At 35.4% G+C, this 19,015-nt stretch overlaps 1 protein-coding gene and 2 long non-coding RNA genes across 3 annotated transcripts in view; all 3 read right to left on the reverse strand.

The window, feature by feature from the left end:
• Nucleotides 1-15,126, reverse strand: part of LOC127961018 (sodium/potassium/calcium exchanger 3-like) — a 28,995-nt gene extending 13,869 nt beyond the window's left edge. Inside the window, exons 1-4 of the mRNA XM_052559942.1 lie at nucleotides 14,772-15,126; nucleotides 11,238-11,330; nucleotides 1,008-1,084; nucleotides 313-387 (exon numbers count right to left, since the gene is read on the reverse strand). Of these exons, the coding sequence (XP_052415902.1) occupies nucleotides 313-387; nucleotides 1,008-1,084; nucleotides 11,238-11,330; nucleotides 14,772-14,871 (345 nt within the window). The 5' untranslated portion in view covers nucleotides 14,872-15,126. The remainder of the gene's footprint in view (nucleotides 1-312; nucleotides 388-1,007; nucleotides 1,085-11,237; nucleotides 11,331-14,771) is intronic.
• LOC127961019 (uncharacterized) lies at nucleotides 4,134-6,289 on the reverse strand. The gene is made up of 3 exons (XR_008154368.1): nucleotides 6,152-6,289; nucleotides 5,959-6,023; nucleotides 4,134-4,719 (listed from the first exon to the last, which is right to left on the reverse strand). It is a non-coding gene; the product is annotated as an uncharacterized LOC127961019 (long non-coding RNA).
• Nucleotides 6,283-7,445, reverse strand: LOC127961021 (uncharacterized). The gene is made up of 3 exons (XR_008154369.1): nucleotides 7,255-7,445; nucleotides 6,539-6,793; nucleotides 6,283-6,377 (listed from the first exon to the last, which is right to left on the reverse strand). It is a non-coding gene; the product is annotated as an uncharacterized LOC127961021 (long non-coding RNA).
• Nucleotides 15,127-19,015: the final 3,889 nt, after the last annotated feature.

Consider the following 19,015-nt stretch of genomic DNA (forward strand, 5'->3'; position numbering starts at 1 on the left):
AAAAAAAAGGAAAATTGAGAATTGAACCAAAGCAATTGATAAAAACTGTAAAATATTTCAGTCACACTGTTTTCATAACTAATTTATTAAGTTAACAGACCTAATGTGTGTATATGTGAACAAAGGGAATTATTTTCCCAGGAGGAAACTCCCCTGTCAGCCATGACATGTTAATTAACACTTTAGCCAGCGTTCATCACACATAGCGTCAGTTCTGACCCATGAAGCAGGGAAACATGGCGGTCATCACTTCATTTTCTGAAGGATAGCAGAAGTATTGTGCTGAAATGTCTGACGGGCGGCTTCACTCACCTCTGAGATCTTCTCCAGCGATGGGACAAAATAATCATCACAAACGATAGCCAGCGCGTAGAACATATAGACGGCCTGCAACAAGAGGACGGACGAATGGATGGATGTGAAAGGAATTTAAAAAAAGCCAAACACTCAGGAACTCTCACAATGCAAATGCCATTCCACAAAACAAAGGGCTTTGATCTCTTTGTGAAGCCAAACACTCTTTGGTTCCTTCACCCATCCTCCTGCTCTCGTGGTTATAGGGGAAAATACATTTTTGTTATGAGCATGTAGTGTAAGTGGATTCACTATCAGCTGAGTGTAATTCATATGCGACGCCTGCTACCTAATGAACGAACAATTGAAAGTATGGGATTTCCAGAAAACTCAAATATCTAAATTAATAAATAATCGATAGCTGTGATCAGCTTTTGATAGAATATTGGCCAAATTTAATGATCACGTGAAATTGGAGTCCGATTGAAAACGGAGCTGATAAATCCTGATAAATTCAGAAGCGCAAGTAAAAGACCAAATACGCTTTAAACCTTCTGGATTCTGAATGGATAGATAGATGGATGGATTGATAGATGGATAGATGGATGGATAGATGGATGGATTGATAGATGGATGGATGGATAGATGGATGGATGGATGGATGGATGGATGGATGGATTGATAGATAGATGGATGGATGGAGTGTCACTCACACAGAGCACGTGCAGCAGTACAGCTCCTCTCTTGCGCTGCTCTTTGGTGAAGATGTCCTCAGGGAACTCATGAATTGCTAAAGGGAAAACACCACACAGTTTCGACATGGCATCATCAGAAACAATTGTGCCTGCTGGACTTTAGCTGAATGTGTGGTGGGCTAGTGGCATATAGGAACACAGAATAATATGAACTTTAATGACGACAGAACTCAATTATATTTCTAGCAGTCATATGAACGCTCATATGAAAACATACACACAAACAGAGGCACACACAGAAATACATCATTATTGTTAGTTTTTATGTGAAAATAAAGCTGATGAGATGACAGATGGCAGACACACTCTTGCAGTTTAAATCTAGATTAAAGACCCATCTCTTTAACCTGGCATACACATAACATACTAATATGCTTTTAAAATCCAAATCCGTTAAAGGATTTTTAGGCTGCATTAATTAGGTAAACTGGAACCGGAACACTTCACATAACACCCCATGTACTTGCTACATCATTAGAAGAATGGCATCTACGCTAATATTAGTCTGTTTCTCTCTTGTTCCGAGGTCACTGTAGCCACCAGATCCAGTCTGTGTCCAGATCAGAGGGTCACTGCAGTCACCCGGATCCAGTACGTATCCAGACCAGATGGTGGATCAGCACCTAGAAAGGACCTCTACTGCCCTGAAAGACAGCGGAGACCAGGACAACTAGATCCCCAGATACAGATCCCCTGTAAAGACCTTGTCTCAGAGGAGCACCAGGACAAGACCACAGGAAACAGATGATTCTTCTGCACAATCTGATTTTGCTGCAGCCTGGAATTGAACTACTGGTTTCGTCTCATCAGAGGAGAACTGACCCCCAACTGAGCCTGGTTTCTCCCAAGGTTTTTTTCTCCATTCTGTCACCGATGGAGTTTCGGTTCCTTGCCGCTGTCGCCTCTGGCTTGCTTAGTTGGGGTCACTTCATCTACAGCGATATCGTTGACTTGATTGCAAATTAAAACAGACACTATTTCAACTGAACAGAGATGACATCAATGAATTCAATGATGAACTGCCTTTAACTATCATTTTGCATTATTGAGACACTGTTTTCCAAATGAATGTTGTTCAGTGCTTTGGCGCAATGTATTTTGTTTAAAGCACTATATAAATAAAGGTGATTGATTGATTGATTGATGACATTGCTACCATCCACATTAATTTAATAGCTGTTTCTTAAAGCTGTTTAATTCTTTTCCTTCTTTTTTTGTTAATTATTAAGATATTTTTGGAAAAGACAAGTTGAAGTTCTCAGTTGTGTTTGACTAAAGTACCATCACATCTCCTTCGACTCTGCGCAGAAGCAAACAAGTGCTGCTCTGACGAACGTCCTGACGCGCTGCCTCAGAGAGGGAGGTACTATGATGACGTCTTCCCTAGGGAAGTGAATAACTGAAGCCAATGGCAACGGAGCGAAAGTGAGAAACTGGGTGGAGGATATATCTTTCCCATGGACTTGATTTAGGAAATATGGAAAAAAAGGAGGGACCAAAGAGATGACAAGCAACACAGAAGGGCAGCTGCTAAAAATACTCCTTCTCCCTCTCCTAGGGGGGACGTCTTGGGGTTCTGAGAGGCAGACGCACATATGAGACGGCGTTCGACTCCAACAAAAATAGAAAATCAGTTTGTCAATCAGATGGCAGAACAAGTGACCGATTTAGGGTTATACTCTCTGCCCAGTTTCAGTCAAATGCAGCAAAGTTGACTGGGCAGTGCTTCATAGTACAATAGACGATGACCCAAAACATACAGCAAAAGCAAACCCAGGATTTTTTAAAGGTACAAAAGTGGAATATTCTGCAGTGGGTGAGTCAATCTCCCGATCTCAACTTGATTGAGTCGCATTTCACTGCTGAAGACAAAACTACAGACAAACAAGAACTAAAGTCAGCTCCAGTGAAGCATCACAAAGAAGGAAACCTCTGCTGATGTCCATGAAGTCCAGATTTAAGGCAGTCATCGCCTGCAAAGGATTCTCTACAGAATATAAAAAATGAACATTATATTTATTTGTTCAATTACATTTGAGCCCCTGAAAGGGGGAGCTGTGTATAAAAAAGAAAATGTATTTCCTTAGCATTTTATATTTTTGTTAAACCTCTTGAATTCAAGTTTAAAGTCTGCACCTCAATTTCATCTTGATTGTTTTATTTTTAATTCTGTTTTGGTGGCATACCATTATAAAACTATGCTATTCTTATGCTTTATTTTATACTATTTAGTTGAGTGAATTTTAATTAAAAAAAAAAAGACTGATAGTCAATGTTTAAAGGGGGGGTGAAATGCTATTTCATGCATACTGAGTTTTTTACACTGTTAAAGAGTTGGATTCCCATGCTAAACATGGACAAAGTTTCAAAAATAAAGTTGTACGTTTGAAGGAGTATTTCTGTTCCAAAAATACTACTTCCGGTTTGTCAAGTTTCGGAAAGTTTTTTTCGAGTATGGCTCTGTGTGACGTTAGATGGAGTGGAATTTCCTTATATGGGTCCTGAGGCACTTCTGCCGGAAGAGCGCGCTCCCGTACACTCTAAAAACTGCTGGGTTGAAAACAACCCAATTTGGGTTATTTTGACAACCCAGCGCTGGGTCAAAAAGGGACGAACCCAGCGCTGGGTTGTTTTAACCCAACCAGTTGGGTTATCATATTTAACCCAGCCAGCTGGGTTGCCTTTTTTATGGTTTAAAATGACTATATTGCAGGGTTTAAAAAAAGAGCGGGTGTTTTTTTTATCACTGTATTTCAGAAGGAAAACTACTGTATTTAGAAAATGTTCGATATCATTTCGCATGTGCTTGATAAGGCAGCGTTTGTGAGCTCAGCGCTGCTCTGCAGCCGTTACCGGAGAAACCTACCTCTCCTGCTCTTAGCGCCTCCTGCTGGCAGAAAATAAACTCGCAGAGTGCAGCCATGTGGGGAAACAATGCATTTCTACGTTAAAATTAACCCAAATTGAGCTAGGCATTAAACCTACAAATGTTGTTCATTTTAAATATCACTTTTACACAAATAATAATTACCAAAAGGAAAATATTTATTAAAAACAAGAGAAAAGTCAAAAAGTAACATGTTAGAAGAAATGCAGAAAAGGATGGCATTAACAGCTACAGAGTTCATAAACAAAGCATTGAACATTTGATGAATATAACTTAAGATCAAATTGGGCTTTGTTCAATTGTATATATTGTATAAAAATATACGAAAACACATACAATAAATTTACAATTAGTTAGTTTTTTTTCCAACTATTCTGGCATGACAGTACACAAATAAATCACAACATTAACTTTGATATTATAACCTTTACAGACGCATGTGTGTGTGTGAAAGAATGTGAGCAGGTGTATGAATGACAGAGTGTAAACTTTTCTACTAAACAACACAGAAAAAGCATTTAACTTTTTTTTTTTTAACAAATTATACACTTACAGTTTGTTTCATAGTCCATGAATACAGATCATGCATCACGGTCAATTTTCATGATCTCTTTAGCATAACTGATGTAATCATGAAGAAACCCCATCAGCACAGCATGTGACATCTACATCATCCAGGGCAGCGTCCTCCTTTAAAACCACCGCTGCATCAGTTTAGGGGAAAGAATATTCTCCTCTCTGACCAGCATTCATCCCAGTCACCGCCTGCTCTTCATCAGTGGCCTAAGAGAAACAAATTTGAAAAAATTAAACATTTAATTAAACTATCCATTTTCAGGTAGAGGTGTATTCACATCCGTAAGGATAGGTAAATAATCGGTTTTAAAGTTTCAACACTTTGTGCGGTTGTTTAATGTCTGTCTATCACAGCTCTCATGAAGTCTATAATGGCAGCACTAGTGTGAGGACATGCGATATTGTTTGAATAAATATTGCTTTCAGAAAGCTTCTTTACTGAAACATTAAAACAGACATGACATTCACATACCTCACAATATTCATGTACATGGAGGGCTGCTATTCAAACCGTTAGTTCACCAAATAATTAAAATGTTTATAATTTACTCTCCCCATGTTTTTCCAGACTCATACAAACTCTGTTCATTTTTTGGAAAACATATTGTTACGTCCCTTAGGTCAGGTGTGTGTGTTTGTGTCTGTCTGTCTAGATGTACTGCTGTTTCTTTTGTCTTTCACAGGTTCTGTGTGCACACCTGTCTTTTAGTTGGTAATCAATTAGAGGAACACCTGTTGGCCATCAGCAGGAGGGCGAGAGCTGGTATAAAGGGAAGAGAACCGGCAGAAGTGAGTGGAGTGGATGGAGAGCAGACATCTAGCTGGATACAGCTTCCTAGAGCTGGGTGATACTGAAGGGGCGTTCGTGGAGTTCCTGCAGTAGCGTTTGATCCTCGTGTTGGGGGTTTACTCTCTCGGTGGAGAGAGGGTGGTAAAGAGTAATGTGTATGCTCTTTCTTTCCATCGTTGTAGTTCTTGGTATCTATTATGTATTTGGGTTAATTCAATGGGTAAAATAAAACACCATATATACAGAAGATCAGTTTCCTTTGTTTTTTCAACCCGAAGTGGTTTTATTATAATTATTATGGTTGAAAACCTTCTCCTCTGGACCCTTCACTGGAGGTTCGTAACACATATGAATATATTTAATATTCTCTTTTTGTGTCCTCCATTGCTGGTCTGGGAGACCAGTATTTTATTTTGAACATACATGTTTGCTATCATATAATTTAAGATGTATTCATATATAAAAATCAGAATTTACTTCTACAATAACTCTATATTTATGAAGCTTGAAAATACTGATTATCTAAACTATAAATGGATTAACAAATATTATGAGAAAACTAAAAATATATTAATTTATGTTGTAAAGACAGACAAAAGTCTTATAGGTTTGGAATGACTTGAGGGCAAGTAAATGATTTTTTGTGTGAACTTTACCTCTAAGAGCGCAGACCAAGAATAATGACTCTCCAAATCAGACAACTCCAAACTTGGTTTGATTTCTGCAATGAAAAACACAGACATCAATGGTCTTAATGAAATGAGCACGTAATCACACTGTTGTTGCATCAAAATGTGAAGTAAACTGGCAGGAGACAACAGAAAAATTTATTTTCTAAAAATAACTTACATAAAATCTCAAGGGAATGATGATCTCCCATGTCTCTTGCTTTTAACATCTACAAAAACAAAAAACAAACATTATTTTACTCTTAGTAAAAAAACAACAACTGATAACATGAAATTATGAAGTTTACTTGCCTTAAACGATCTTTCCCTCTCTTCAGAAGAAGCTGAGAAAACCTCCTCTTCACACAAGCAGACTTCTGTGTCCTTAACTCCAGTTAGTTTGAGTTCTGCAAAGAGGGACATCAATGGTTTCAATAAAATATTAACATATACATACATACATATATAAAATCACACTGTTTTTGCATCAAAATGTGAAGTTAACAGGCAGGACACAACAGAAACATAAATTTTCTAAAAAAAAAATAATAATAATAATTTAACTTACATCAGTCTCAAAAGAATGAAGTTATCTTGTCTCTGGATTTCAACATCTAAAAAAAACACACACATTATTTTAGTCTTAGTAAAAATAAAGATAACTTGATGTTATTCTGAAGTTTACTCTCCTTAACCCGTCTGTCCCTCTCTTCAGAAGAACACCTCCTCCTCATCCTCACACAGGTCTGTGACTCCTCACACAAACAGCTTCTGTGTCTTTAACTCTCAGCGCGAGGACAATGAAGACAGGAGCTGGACAAGTCTGAAATATTGCATGTAAAACATACTTTTAACAGTTACCACTTCAACAGCCTCAAAATAATTATGCTAGTCTTTACTACACAATGCCGTTTCCTTTAGGAGACAAACATACATTCAGTTTAACCGCGAAAAAAAAAAGACAAATTCACATGAGCGTAACCGTGACCATAACCGTCTGTTAACGCCTCAAAGAGAACAGATAATGTAAAATCTTATGTAAATATGACAAATTACATTCACAGACGTTATATTAAAAGTACATCCTCCGTTCAGTAACGTTACATGAGGCAGTTAAGACCTCCGTGTCCGAGGCGAAAACCGCGTCCGTTTTTTTTTTTTATATAACGTTAGATATAACGTTAAGCTCCTTTGTTTCCGCCTTTCATAAAACCTTCCGCCTTTCATACAACCGGGTAAACAATAAAAGATAACTTTACATTTTGAATATTTAACGTTACTTACCATAGTCTTTCACTGGCTTCTCGCTTCTATCACGCTGAGAAAATGGCGGCTGCTCGCACTGGAGAGACGTACGATTTTGACGTGACGTGCGTGCTCTCCTTCACGTCCGCGTCCTCAACCCACCCCCGCTGGGTTAAAAAAGATAGTTATTTTCAACCCAAACTTGGGTTAAAACATCCCAAAGTCCTATACAACGGCCTCAACCCAGCAATTTGGTTGAAAAAACAACCCAGCGTTTTTTAGAGTGTATAGCGGAGCACTGAGAGCACAACAGACTTCAAATATCAAACTGCACTTTCCACATGTACAGCTTAAAAAAAAAAAAAAAAAAAAGATGACAAAGTGGAACTTAATCATTTTCCAAAACCGCTAAGCAAATATATACAGTTTCAATACATACCACATAGAGACGTCATTGCTGCTGCTGCTCTTGTTAAATTTCAGCCTCTGGATCTGATTCTGGATCATAAATAAACGGCTGAATCTGACTGTAAGCCATGGTTTGTTTTGGATGATGGTTTTTCCCTCACGGTAATGTCACAGCTTCCAAATGCTCTCAACGCAAAATCCTACTGGCGCTTGTGATTCTTTAGCTCCGCCCACATGTCACGCCTCCAGCCGCTCGTGTTTTTCCGGGAAAAATTGGTACGGACTATCTTTCTCTTATGAATATAATAAAACTAAATACTTTTTGGAGTTATGAAGGATGCAGTACTACTCTATAGGTACTCAAGATTAACAGGAGATTGAGTGAAAACGAACATTTCACCCCCCCTTTAATGTTTAGATATTATTATTTCAAGACATGTAAAGCATTTTGGCTCATTTATTGTTGCAATGGTTTCATTGTCAAACTCCAAAATCAGATTATTTTCAATTCTTAAAAAATACCATAATTTTTTATATATAAAAAAATATATACTATATATTAAAATAACATTTTAAGCTGTCATGTAACAACGTACCCCTCAGATGTTACAATGTACCCAACCAACAGAGCATATTGTCACTTCTAAATTTTTAAAGGTAAATAAAGAAAAATGTATAAACTGTAATTATGAAACAAAGTGACAGATTTGTAGTAGACAAGTGTGAAATTACTGTGGATAAAAAATTATATTCTGAACCCAATGTGGATTTACACAAATGGAGAAAGTCAAAAAGTGTTACGTTGTGTCCACTATAAACACACACACACACACACACACACACACACACACACACACACACACACACACACACACACTTTCATGTTTACAGTACATATACAGTATACTTTACACACACACACACACACACACACACACACACTGGTTTGTAAAAAAAAAAAAAGATTGGTTTTGGATGTGACTTCAGCCAGACAGTAATTACACATTATAACAAATAACTCAAGATCGCAACATTTGATTGGCTCCAAATAAAGGTAAAATGACAGTAACAAACATATGCATTACTTTGAAATCTCTCTAATACTTCTGTCTTTTTTATATTTTCTATTAAACATTTCTTTTATTTATATATTTCTAACCAACAAGAGGATTTATTTGGTCCATGGGCTTATTAGGGTCACTTTCCTTAAATACTGGGCAAATGATATCCAACTGAAAGCAGTTACTTCTGCTTGTGCCATCATGTGACCTCAATGCATCACGTCAGAAGAGATTACACTCCAGGTCTGATTACCACACAGTGAAATGATGCAGCATTATCTGTTTTTAGTGCTTGTGCTTGTCTGTGAGGGATTTTCGACCCACTCACTCCTTCTGAAATATACACAAAATATTTGGCCAACGCATCATGTGCAATTATTACTGACATGTTGAAAAATAGCATCTTCCCTTTCCTTCAGATTATTTATTTCTTCCCCCCCTTTCTCTCTCTCTCTCTCTCTCTCTCTCTCTTTAGCATTCAGTTGCCAGGCAACACAAACCTCAATGGATTCTCATCTGAAGACGAGGTCTGACGTCTCGTCGTTTTGTAAGGAACAAAAACAATGGCGAGGACGGGAGAGACAGAAAAAAGAAATCAATCTCAGATTTATTACATAATCCCCTCTAATTACGGAGGAGAAGTTTAAGGAACTGTACCTATAAAACGTATATTGCTCAGCTCTTAGACAAGCAAAATACTGGAGATTATGAGAGTAGCATTTCATCCAACTGCAGATCTGACACTGAGAGCACTCATTAACATTTTTGCTAGCGCTTTTTCAATTTATGAGTTACCTGTTATATTCTCATACTCACAAAAGTGAGACATGGCAAATTAAACATGATTTAACCTTTAACCGCAATGATAACTTGCTTGTATTTCAATATTATAACACAATGTATAAAAACAATTATTATAAAAACAAATTATTTTGTTCCAAATAATTAATTAAAACTTAAAAAAATGATTAGTTATTTTTTAAGTTTTCTTCTACTTGCTATGTGAACACATGCACACATACACACCTAAATCATATACTTGATTTAAAAAAGTTAAGTTAACTTTTGTGAACATATACTTTTAAGATTTGAAGTAAACTACAAGTGCACATTCAGTAGAATCAGGTTGAATAATGTTTTTGTATGTATGCGTACGGGACTTTAGTAATGTGGAGAAACTAATGTATTCAGGTCTTAATCATATTAATCTCTGCATAATACACAAACTGCAACAGAACTACAATAATAACAACAGAGGCATTTGTCTGAGATCAAGTGCTTTCCAGATGAGGCAGTAGAGAGTCTGTTCCTGACGTCTGTTTATCTCTGGACAGTGTATGTTTTCTCTTCCGTCCCTTTTATACGTCCTTTTTTCTGTTTTCTGTTTTGCAACAGTAATTCATACATCTCAGTAACACGAGGCCTCTTCAGACAGAACTTTGCTTTCAGAAGGTCAGGCAGACTCTTGTGAAAAAGAAGGACACTTTAACACCATTTTAAAAGAGTACTTTTTAAGGAAATAATGTATTTTAAAAGAATATACTTAAGTTTAAATGTAGTGTAATGTTTTTGACACTTAACTGAGTGTTAATTGCAATTAAACAAAAATGTAAAAAAGTTCAAAAATATATATATATATATTAAATGCAATCAGCTGAAATTTTACCTTAGACTTTAAGAGATTTTTGACCCACTTAAGTATTTTTTTATTTAATTTCATGATTACTTCTATTGTCTTTATATATTGACTTAATGTACTTCTTTAAAGCACTACACAAAATTCTTTAAATTTTTTTTAATATAGTTTAAATATAAAACTTTTAATTTGTCATTTTATAAAGTTTTAAAACATGTACTTAAGTGTGTTAAGTAACAGTCATGAAATATTCTCTCTTTTGTCACTTAAGTGGACTTTTATTTCATTAACAGCTTTATGCAGGTTTTATCAAGATAAAATCAAGACTTTTAAAACCTTTTTAAGACCAATTAAAAAAATTAAGGAATATGAGTAAACACAAAATAGTGATTATTTTAAAATTGTTACACATTTACTTGATAAAGTGGCATCAGATAAAAAGTCTTGTTAAGAATGAAATCGATTAAAATACATCTAGTTTATTGATTTAACTGAAATTAAACATCTAAAAGGGCCCAGAAAAAAAAGTTTTCAAACATATATTTGTTCTTGTTTTAAGAATAAACTCATTCGAACTAAGTTTACATTTCCATCTCAGGCAAATATACCTTGTGTTTAAGGATGTTTAGATTTTTAGACATTTAGTGTTTTTTATGATAAGTGCACACTTCAGTACAGTGAAGCAGACTTCATTACAAGAGAGGTTTAGGGAATATATTCCATGCAACCATAGTATCATAGAGCTACAAACACACACAGATATATTGACTGTGTAAATGTTATATATCTTTCAAGCAGTTTCCTTTTGGCAAAACAAATAATTACTCTCACTTTTAGTATAAATCACCACAAAACAGTAAAAAATCACAACATAAAATTTTCTGCAATGCAAACATTATAAAACATTTGTTCCCTACCTGCTCTTGGAGTGTCAAGGGTTTGATTTTCGACGCCATACTGCAGGACCCTGCGTCTGGGAAAGTCTGTTTCTGGCCACGAAGACTTGATCTCTGTAATGACATGAGAAATTAATATATCACTACACCTTCACAACCAAATGTGTATAAAGGTTTACTTCTATATCTGCAAAGTGTCACTGCAACAGTCAACAATGTTAATGAAAACATTTATGAATCCATCAGGTAGACCAAAAAAGGTATTTGCGAGCAAGTATTCTTGAATAAAGACATCTGGCACCAGAAGGCACTTCAAGCTCCTCTATGTAAGCGTGCGTCCTGACAAACATACTGTAAAACCAGAACCATTTTGTTTAGTTTTCTCTTGACAGCAAGAAAACACAACAGTGTGGTACAGCTACGCAGCGTCCGGTTCTGTTGTTCAGGGCAGCAGAGTTATATATAATACTGCGAGGATACCGTACCGCAAAGATCAACACATTCGTCACAGCGACACATGAATGTATATTTAATTCATTACAGATTTGACATCATCTGTCTCAAGCTAAATGTAACAACTGAAATCAGAATTTTGTTGTTTTGTGAGCTATGTGTATTTTTACACAGTTTACCTAAAATAAAGCAATATTCTCTGAAATCATAATTGCATTGCATTTTGTTGATTTTGAATGGGTGCCGTCAGAATGAGAGTCCAAACAGCTGATAAAAACATCACAATAATCCACAATAATCCACACGGCTCCAGTCCATCAGTTAAATCTTAAGAAGTGAAAAGATAATCCACCATTAAGGCATTTCTAATCTTGGCTTCTGGCTAAACTAAGTCCTCTAACCATAATTTTGCTGTTTCCAGGGAAATATGTTTCTCTTGTGAATCAGGAGAGAAATATGCATGGACTAAGCACCATATACAAGCCAAAACGGCCCACAACTGTTTTGCTTTCAAATATGTTGGTGGATTTTGATGTGAAAGGACAACATTGGATGAACTTCTTCACTGGAGGAAGCATTATTATGGATTATGAATTTTGCCAGAAGTGGCATTTTATTTAAAAGATTGGTTTCTTTTTCTCAAGGCATTAACTGATGGACTGGAGTGTTGTGGATTACTTGTGGATTATTGTAATGTTTTTATCAGCTGTTTGGACTCTCATTCTGACGGCACCCATTCACTGCAGAGCATCCATTGGTGAGCAAGTGATGCAATGCTAAATTTCTCCAAAGAAACTCTTGATCTTAAAGTTCAGCTTACGTTGTAAGCATTCAGATACTGTGTCTTTGCAAGATTTCAGTCCTTTCTTTCATTCAAATGAGAGCTTAGTTTGGTCATTGTGCGTCCTAAGCTTGGTCTGAATATTGTTTGAATGATAATTGTCTAAAAGCAGACTGGACATCTCATCATCATTTTGCCAGATTCTATAGCCTGAACTTTCTTATCGGTGAAGCCATTAAGATTATCTCATTAAAAACTCAGAGATGATTGTCCCTAAAAATTTTAATATTTTATTAAAAGTTTATGTTAAATTTGTGAGTTTGAATTGAGACAACACAGTGTGGTTTAAACTGCCTTAAGATTATTTCTAATGTGCTTATTACTCTGTTGTTCAAAGATTTTTGAAGCTGTTCTCACCGACCTTTTCTTATCAGACTGCCTCTCTTGCTCTCTTTATAGGTCATATTTTTCCAGCTTTCATTTTTTGATGCTATATATGGATAAAACCAGCTCCTCTGCTGCACTACCGTCCTCTCTGTCATCACAAAACATAAAAAGGAAACCAGTGATGCCACACACGAAGATCACACTGGAACAGATTGTTGTCGTGGATCAGTCTACTGTCATTAGTTATAAACCTGTCGCTGTCCTTTATTCAAGATATGTCAAATAATCCAGTTATACAAGTAAACTTGAGCAGAATATTGTTTGTTTTTTCAGCTTGCACACATTGTAGACTGAAAGTGACCATATGTCAATATATCATTACTGTGCATTGTGAAAAACAACAAACATGAAATTAACAAACAACAACTTCAAATCTTAAAAAGACTATACTTGCAGATAATACTTATTCTCTGAATGTTATCATCCATAAGTTGTTTCATATTTCGTAGGGCTTGATTCTGCTTTGCTGTGCTGCCCTGTCTACAGAATGTTACTTTGCTGTTTCTACTATTGTCTTTCATCATCGTCTAACCTTCCAGTGTTATTTTTTCCCTTGTTGCATGTACTTTGTAGAGCGTCCTTTAACTCTGGAAAGGCACTATATAAATAAAACTTAGTATTATTATTATTACTATTATATTTATTAAATAAAAGACAAATTAAGTGATATAAAGAAAGACACTCTGATGTTTTTTAAACACATTTACTATACTTTTAAAAATGTCACATTGAAATTTTAAACATTAGTTTTAATAAGCATTTACCATGTCTTAAAGAAATACACGTTTTGATGTGTTGACTAACAAATTGACTAAATTACATGTAAAGCACGTGTTTTTAAGTTAATATGTTTTAAATTGCAACTTCATCATAACAAATATGCTATTAAAAATATATTTAAATATATTTAGTTTAGAAATGGCATCGGTGCATTAAAAATAAATTACCATAAAAAGACAATTTCAAAGACAGTGTAAATAATTATGAAATTACATATACTGTAAATGTACTCAAGTTCTACTTGAGTGAGTCAAGTGAGTCAAAAAGCACTTTAAAGATCTGCTAATTGCATTTAATAATAATTATTTGTATTGCATTTAACATGCAGCAAGTGTCCAAAAACATTACATTCAGTTTGCACTTCAGTATATTATTTCCATAGGTACTCTTTATTTTTATTTTTTTTAACAAGGATAGTTTCTTGCTTGCCATTGGTTCCTCCAGTTATAATGTTAACACTGTGTTCTCTAACACATTTGCCGCACATAATATGTTTACAAACCAGTATTCATTAGTATTTAAACAGCCTCAACAAAGCTCAAGTTCATACTGTATGCAATGCAAATTTATTTTTGAGTGTTTCAAGAGATAAATAGGCTACTTTATAAAGACAGCACCTCTGAGGCTCACAAACCACAAAAGAACTGATCTCTTCATACAATGTCACGCGAATTTCTAGAATCAGGTTATTTTGGACGCCATTGAACGCGCTTAACTTTAAAGGCAATTTTCTCAATGTATTCCAGCCAAATATAATATAATATATAATATTATTCTTACAATACATCAATGGAAAGATTATTTATTCATCTTTCAAATTATGCATAAATCTCAATTTTAAAAAAATGACCTTTGACTGCTTTTGTGGTCCAGGGTCACATTTTGGCTAAATTATTAGGCTATTGTTATTTTTAACGTACAAAAGACCAACAAACTATTTAAAATTAATTTGTTTTATTTAATTTATGTTTATAAATCAGTACGCTCCTCTTCATTATGAGCACGTAGAGGCACACAAATGAGATTCTCAAAAAAAAAAAAAATGCATGTCACGACCAGAATGATGACCAAAGGATGATCTGTGATCGTCAAACCTGTGAGCTGCAGGAGCTGCGCGAGCCACAGCAGCGCAAGGAGCGCGAGGAGCGCGAGCCCGCAGCAGCAGAAGCGCGTGCCCCGTCTCACCGACTTCATCCCGCTCCGCTCCTCGGACTCACAGCATGATCTCCGCGGAGTCCTCCTGTTAGAACTACCTTCTGACTGAACTAAACTTTTGGGTTGCCTTGTTTTTCTTCATCACAGCGCTGTTGCGAACTGTTTAGACGCTTCGTCCCGCTAACCTGTCTTAGGAGCTCAGGTACCATCTGCTTCAAAGCGCGTGAATGCGCACGCATGCCATTAGTTGTGGAGCGCTCGTAGTAAATGGTTCTCTCTCTCTCTCTCTCTCTCTCTCTCTCTCTCTCTCTCGTATAGGCTACAGTACACACAGAAATCACACCGCTACCACTTGAGGGCGGCTCTTGCCAACAGTCGTGCTGTAATCGTGGACGACCGATAAGAAAACACTAGGATGATATCCTTATTGCTCAAATCTCTGAGTTTGATAAATCAAAAAGCGAAAATATATTGAAAGCTAGAAGTGACCCTGGACCACCCAACCAGTCATAAGAGTAAATTATACAAAAAAAAAAAAAAAAAAAAAAAAAGGAGAGAGAGAGATGTATACACCAACTGAAAGGTAGTAAATTATCTCTCCATTGATGTGTGGTTTGTCAGGATAGGACAATATTTGTTTGAGATACAACTATATGGAAATATGGAATCGGAGGCAGCACCAAAATCAAAATATTGAGAAAATCGCCTTTAAAGTTGTCCAAATGAAGTCCTTAGTCATTAAGAATTAAGTTTAGATGTAGCCTATTTAAGGTTGAACATTTACAAAATAGCTTCATGAAACATGATCTTTACTTAACATCCTAATGATTTTTGGCATTAAAAATATATATATAATTTTGACCCATACAATGTTTTGTCATATTGCTACAAATATACCTATTTTTATATATCTGTATATTTTAAAATAATATATACCTGTGCGACTTTTTTGTTGTTTTTGTTTTTGTTGTCCAGGGTCACATATATGGAATGAATATTTATATATATATATATATATATATATATATATATTCAATTTGTACTGACAAGCATGTATGATAGACTGAAATATACTTAAATATAATTTCTATTGAAACTCATATGTCCTGTATCTTAATATAGCTATCTGTAATTTGGCTACTAATTTGTAATGATGACGTTGCAGTTTAGAAATTATAACTATATTTACTTTAAATTAAATATCAAGTACTTTACATGTGCTTTGAATTTAATGTGGTCTTGTGTAGGTAAAATCTCAAAAGTATATTCTAAAAATGAATTGAAATAAAAGGCCACTTAAGTGCACCTAAAGAGAAACACTTTTCTTAACACACTTGAAAGTACACGAGTGCAATTTGTAATAATGCTTTAAAGGTTTTATGAATCTTGTGTTGTGCTTTAAAGAAGTGCACTTATTTTTATGAACATTTTGAACATCAAATAAAAATAAAAAACAAAATGTATTTTCCTCAAAATATCATAAATGCTTGTCAGTACAAATTCAGCAGAACTTCAATCAGATGTCAAAGACAATACAATAAAAAAAAAAAAAATACATATAAAGATGTACTTCGGTTCTACTTAAGTGGGTTATATTTTATACACCCCAGTGTTGTTCCAAACCTGAGTAAGTTTCTTTATTATGCTGAACACTAAAGAAAATATTGGGAAAATTTCTTTAAGTCAACGGGGACCATCAACTGTTTGATTAGTATTCTTCAAAATATCATCTTTTATGTTTAACATAAGAAAAGAAACTCAGAAACACAGGTTTGGAAGGACATGAGGGTGAGGAAATGATGACAAAATGTTCATTATGGGCGAACTACTCTTAACTAATTGCATTTAATATAAATTTTTATGAAAGCATTTTTTTTATTTAATTTCTATGATATGCACAGTAATTGTCTTAAAACATTACATTCAGTGCTTAAGTATAGACTTCTGAAATATACTATTATTAATCTTTTAAAAAATATTATAAAAGAAATGCACTTATTTTACCAGGGTGTCCTATAGGTAGATGTAGCTCAGACTTTGACCAGTACTTTATAGCTATATTTGTGTGAGGCAATGTTCACATGCTATTAAAAATATTGCTAATACCTTTAGGAATCTTTATCTCTTTGTGGTTGCCACCTTTATTAAGTTTCTGCACATTTAAATATGTTACAGCAATGATATGAGAGCCAGTTGCTAAGTAACATTATTAAGAAAACGAAACCAAACTGTCAAATACAATAACTTATGTCCTTAAAGACAATTCACCAGCAGGTGGCGATGTTTACTGTGTGTATTCTCTCCTCACTCCTCACTGAAGAAACTATGTGATAAGATATGTGTGATATGTAATGTTTTGGTCCTGGGATTTTTAATGACCACAGAGAGTCAGGACCTTGGTTTAACATCTCATCCGACTTGTTGATTTTGATGCTGGCCTTTACAATGTTGTATGGAGCCAAAAAAAAAAAAAAGATATACCAAGATGATGCACTTATATCATGAAAAGGAGAATGCAATGCAATGCAAACTATTGCAGAATAAATCCTGCCTTTTTAATAAAAGAGGCAATCAGTAATCGGTAAAGTCACTGGATCATTGCAGCTCCCGTCAGAAGCTCTGAAGTGCAGAAATGCACACTTAGGACTGTGCTTTCTCTGGACCAATGCGATCAAATGCTATTTGAGCATAAGAAACAACATTTCTGACAGGCCCACTATCATCAAAGATTACTGACAATAAGCAACAGTTTGGATTGGTGGTATGGTTCTGTTCTGGGCAAAAACTCCCTGCCCATCCACACAGCCTCGCATGGATAACCCCTCTAGAGTAAACAGAACAAATACATGTAGCTGATAACATTAATATTCTTAATGACACTTTAATGAAACAACATAATTCAAAAGAAAAGAGTCTGATTCAACATGGGTAAAAAAAAAAAAAAAGGCCAAATCTTGACTGTGGACGAAAGGAGGAGCTGGGGATGGAGGAGGGTAATAATTAGCTCCTGATCAAAGCAATAAAGCATCATTTTGATATCGGTAGACATGGATCAGCTGATGTAAGCTAGACTGACGGGACCTTTCAGAATTAACTCTGTGCTTGATTAATGGGGCAGTTCGTGTTCATGTTCAAATTTTACTTACTGTATGTTATAAATGTGAGTTTGGCAAGTACTTTTTTGAGATTTCAGATTTTCCTCACTCAAGCAGACAGGGCTTGGTCTTGGATTCCTGAAATAAAATTGGAATAGCTTGGAATAACAGTATGTTTCCTCATGCCATTTATGGTCAGTGAATGAGCAGTGCCTGGTTGTTTCATCACAACAAGGCACAATGACGTTTTCCAAAACCTTCACTCTCCCTGCTGCCAATCTCTACTTCTATACTCAGCAAATAATAACTTATGTCCCTCAAAAACAGGAAGCTCAGGAGAGACAGGAAGCTCAGAGCATCTGGGGATGAACTCCGTGGTCGTTACAGGAAGCACAGGAAACTCCTGGATGCAGGGTTCAGTCTTGGCTCTGGTGGGAGTGCACTGGTGTTAGTGATGCCTGTCCCGCTTTCCTCCTCCTTCCTTTAGTGGTACGTGGGTGGTGGGTGCCGTCTCCGTGAAGCGAGAGAGGATCTTACACAGTACATTCATAGTGATGATGACTCAGAAGCAAGTGCAAAATCAATGAAACTTTTAAGTTCACTCAATGTGGTCCCAAGACAGGCTTGTTAAGTCCATGCTTAAAAATATCTTTGAGAGTAATTTTATTGGTGTTCAATTCACATAGAAGTGTAAAGAAATAAATACACTCACTTTGTAATAAATGAGCTGACTCTTGAAATTATAAGAGCTATATTTAGGGTTCTGTGTCTGTAAAATTGTAATGTAAAGTGACCAGATTTCTGAAATGGACATTTCCTAGTTTAGTGCTCAAAAGACCTAACCATTACAAATAGATAAAACAAAATGATGACTTTACAAAAAACACATTACAAAAATAAAACAAAATGTATTTAACATATACATTACAGACTCTTTTTTTTTACCACAAACTGTGAATATACTGTTTACAGTTTTCTTTTACCTAATAAAATGTTATGTGCTATTAAAAATGGATCAATAAAAAGAGAAATAAATGCAATGAGCAATTAAAAAATGTTAATTCAAAATAAAATAAATGGATTTTGAA

Source organism: Carassius gibelio, chromosome B7, assembly GCF_023724105.1.
Source record: "Carassius gibelio isolate Cgi1373 ecotype wild population from Czech Republic chromosome B7, carGib1.2-hapl.c, whole genome shotgun sequence".
In the NCBI taxonomy this organism is placed as follows: Eukaryota; Metazoa; Chordata; class Actinopteri; order Cypriniformes; family Cyprinidae; genus Carassius; species Carassius gibelio.